The sequence below is a fragment of the Temnothorax curvispinosus genome, unplaced genomic scaffold (assembly GCF_003070985.1).
Source record: "Temnothorax curvispinosus isolate PA1 unplaced genomic scaffold, ASM307098v1 QBEX01012089.1, whole genome shotgun sequence".
In the NCBI taxonomy this organism is placed as follows: domain Eukaryota; kingdom Metazoa; phylum Arthropoda; class Insecta; order Hymenoptera; family Formicidae; genus Temnothorax; species Temnothorax curvispinosus.
The window spans coordinates 3,735-7,066 of NW_020221869.1; the positions used below are offsets into that span (position 1 = coordinate 3,735).

General features: G+C 47.2%; 1 protein-coding gene across 1 annotated transcript; it reads left to right on the forward strand.

The window, feature by feature from the left end:
- Positions 1-326: 326 nt before the first annotated feature.
- On the forward strand, positions 327-1,664 carry LOC112462234. The gene has a single exon (XM_025027897.1). It carries the CDS (start codon positions 327-329, stop codon positions 1,662-1,664), a length of 1,338 nt encoding a protein of 445 aa, XP_024883665.1.
- The last annotated feature ends 1,668 nt before the right edge of the window (positions 1,665-3,332 follow it).

Sequence of the window (3,332 nt, forward strand, 5' to 3'; positions counted from 1 at the left end):
TAGAAACTCGTCTGTCGAGAGACCCTGCCTTGCATGAGGCCTACAATCGTTTCTTAACTGAATATGAGCAACTTGGGCACATGGCTCGAATCACGCCTTCAGACCAAGTTGGAAGTTCGACGTTCTACATGCCCCACCATCCTGTTCTTCGCGAAGCTAACAGTACAACCTCGTTGCGAGTTGTATTTAACGCTTCCAGCCCTACTAACGTCGGTTTTTCTTTAAATGACCAACTCCTAGCAGGTCCTAAGTTACAAGAGGATCTTCCTTCTATACTCTTACGTTGGAGAACACATTGATACGTATTTATTGCCGACATTGCCAAAATGTTCCGGCAAACATTAGTCCATCCCTCTGATACCGACTATCAGAGGATAGTATGGCGCCCCTGTCCTGATGGCCCAATAGTGCATGGCAGGTTACTCACCGTTACTTACGGACAGAAACCATCACCTTATCTAGCCAAACGCTCTGTGAAACAGTTATGTATTGACGAAGGGGCAAGGTTTCCACTAGCTGTGTTGGTGCTCGATGAGAGCACGTACGTCGACGACGCACTGTTTGGAGCGTACAAACAATCTCAAATACTTGAAATGCGCGATCAATTAAATAATTTATTGAAATTAGGAGGCTTCCAGCTGAGAAAATGGGCGTCTAGCCATGAGGAGCTTCTCACTGATGTGCCTATAAGTGAACGTCTGGATCTCTCTAGTGTGTCCTTTCAAGAAGACGCTTCTATAAAGGCGCTAGGCTTGTCTTGGAATCCTTCCAACGACTCCTTTTCATTCTCGCTCAAGTTTTGCAAGCCTAAAGAGGCTTCAAAACGATCAGTGTTGTCAATTATTTTACGCATTTTTGACCCATTAGGCTTGATCGCTCCCGTGGTAGTTTCCGCAAAAATCTTTCTTCAGGAGCTGTGGATGCGAAGACTCGATTGGGATACACCCTTGCCCACCGACCTATTAGAGTGGTGGGATACATATTACTGCGGCTTACAGCAGCTACGAGAGATCTCTATCCCTCGGTGGACTACGCAGGGCCCAGAAGTTTTAGGTCTTGAACTACACGGATTCTCAGACGCTTCCAGCCGAGCGTATGCTGCTGTAGTTTACATTAGAGTAATAACCTCCATGGATCAATTTGACGTAATTCTGCTGATTTGTAAAACCAAAGTTGCACCTATTAAAACTGTTAGCATCCCCAGACTAGAACTCTGCGCTGCTGCACTGCTCGCTCGACTCGTTAAATTCGTACAAGTTGCTCTTAAATTACTATCCGTGCCGGTGTATTGCTGGTCGGACTCTAAGAGCATTCTTGCCTGGCTGCGACAGCACCCGTCCATCTGGAAAACATTCGTCGCGAATCGAGTGTCTGATATACAAACGCGATTACCTTTCGCTAAATGGGGATACGTCGAATCAAAATTGAACCCTGCTGATTGCGCCTCCAGAGGAGTAGAAGCTACTACTCTCAGAGGAAAGCAGCTTTGGTGGAAGGGACCCCCTTGGCTCAGCCAACACTCTACTTCGTGGCCGGAGCATAATCCTGCGATGCCGGCAGAGACTATCCCGGAAAGAAAGAGCGTTCAGGTTCTAACAGTAAAACGCGAGTCTCTCGAATGGGACTTACCGACGGAAATCTCTTCGTGGCCACGTCTTCTTTGAATAACCGCTTACTGCATGATATTTTCTTATAACCTCAGAAAACGTGTAGGCGCTTCGAGCACCGTCCCGAAAAGCGAAACAATCTCCCTAGCTAACGCCATTAGGCGAGCTCGTTCCCTTTGGATAGCCAAGGTCCAGGATCTATATTTCGCCGAAGAGATTAAAACGCTTAAGTTGTCAAAACCCCTACCGCAATCCAGCCGTTTGAAAGGTTTGACTCCGTTCATTGATTCGGACGGACTATTACGAGTAGGCGGGCGCTTAGAACACGCGCCTTTCTCGTTCGAAGAGAGACACCCCATCATTTTACCTCGTCACCGAATCTCGGACCTCATAGCGGAGCAAGCCCATAAACGTTGCCTCCACGGAGGAACGCAATTGACGCTCCGAACTATAAGACAACAATTTTGGATAATAACTGCTCGAAATTTGGTCAGGTCCCTCATACGAAATTGCGTAGTGTGTGTTCGCCAACGAGCAGACCCCGTAACCCAATTGATGGGTTCGCTACCTAAACCGCGAGTAACTCCGGCGCGCCCCTTCCAGCATTGTGGAGTTGATTATGCCGGTCCATTTAAAATTCTGCCCAAGGTAGGTCGCGGCCAAAAGACCTATAAGGCGTACATTGCACTTTTTGTGTGCCTCTCCACTCGCGCGATTCATCTCGAGTTGGTAAATGACTATTCGTCCGGCGCCTTTCTAGCCACCCTTAAACGATTCTCGGCTCGGCGTGGTCTTCCTTCGGTACTTTACAGCGACAACGGAACCAATTTTCACGGAGCAGACCGTGAACTGGCCAGAGCCTTCAAAGTAATCTCTAGCGATACGAATCTACAAGCCCATCTGGCTACCAACAACGTGATTTGGAAATTCATTCCTCCCTCCGCCCCGCACTTCGGAGGTCTGTGGGAAGCTGGAGTTAAGTCCGTAAAACATCACTTGAAACGAATAATGGGCTCTCACACTCCTTCCGTTGAAAAGTTCACTACTCTTTTAACGCTAATAGAAGCCTGCTTGAATTCTCGGCCTATCGCTGCCTTGTCTGATGACCCCAATGACCTTTCCTCTCTCACTCCTGGTCATTTTTTGATTGGAGGCCCTTTGATATCAGTACCGGAACAGTCAGTGCTGGATCTATCTGAGGGAAGACTCGATCGTTGGCAGCGGGTGCGTCTTGTACAGAAACGGTTTTGGAAAGTATGGTCAACAGACTATTTGCATACTTTACAGCAGCGAACAAAGTGGCAACAGAGCTGTGCTAACTTAGCTAAAGACGAGCTTGTAATTGTACGAAATGAGCTGCTACCTCCTACTAAGTGGGAACTGGGACGGATACAAAAGTTGTATCCGGACCAAGACGGACGAGTACGGGTGGTAGACGTCAAAACCGTCTCGGGAATCTATAAGCGGCCCATCACCAAACTGTGCCGTTTACCCATCTCTCATAACGAATCTCAGAAAAGCGAGTTACACGGCGGGCGGCGTGCCCAATCCGTTTCCCTTTGTACTCGTTTGCGTCGTTTCAAGATTAAATAGATTAATAAGTATCTTCTCCTAGGTTTAAGTTGTATGTGTAAGCTGAATTCCTCGTATATATCTATAAGTTATATATCTGTAAATCGTAGATCTACGTAAGTTAAGTTCATCTTAAAACTCGATCTCGTATAA

Coding starts and splice junctions, on each gene's coding strand:
- LOC112462234 (XM_025027897.1), top strand. CDS start 327: ATGTTCCGGCAAACATTAGTCCATCCCTCTGATACCGACTATCAGAGG.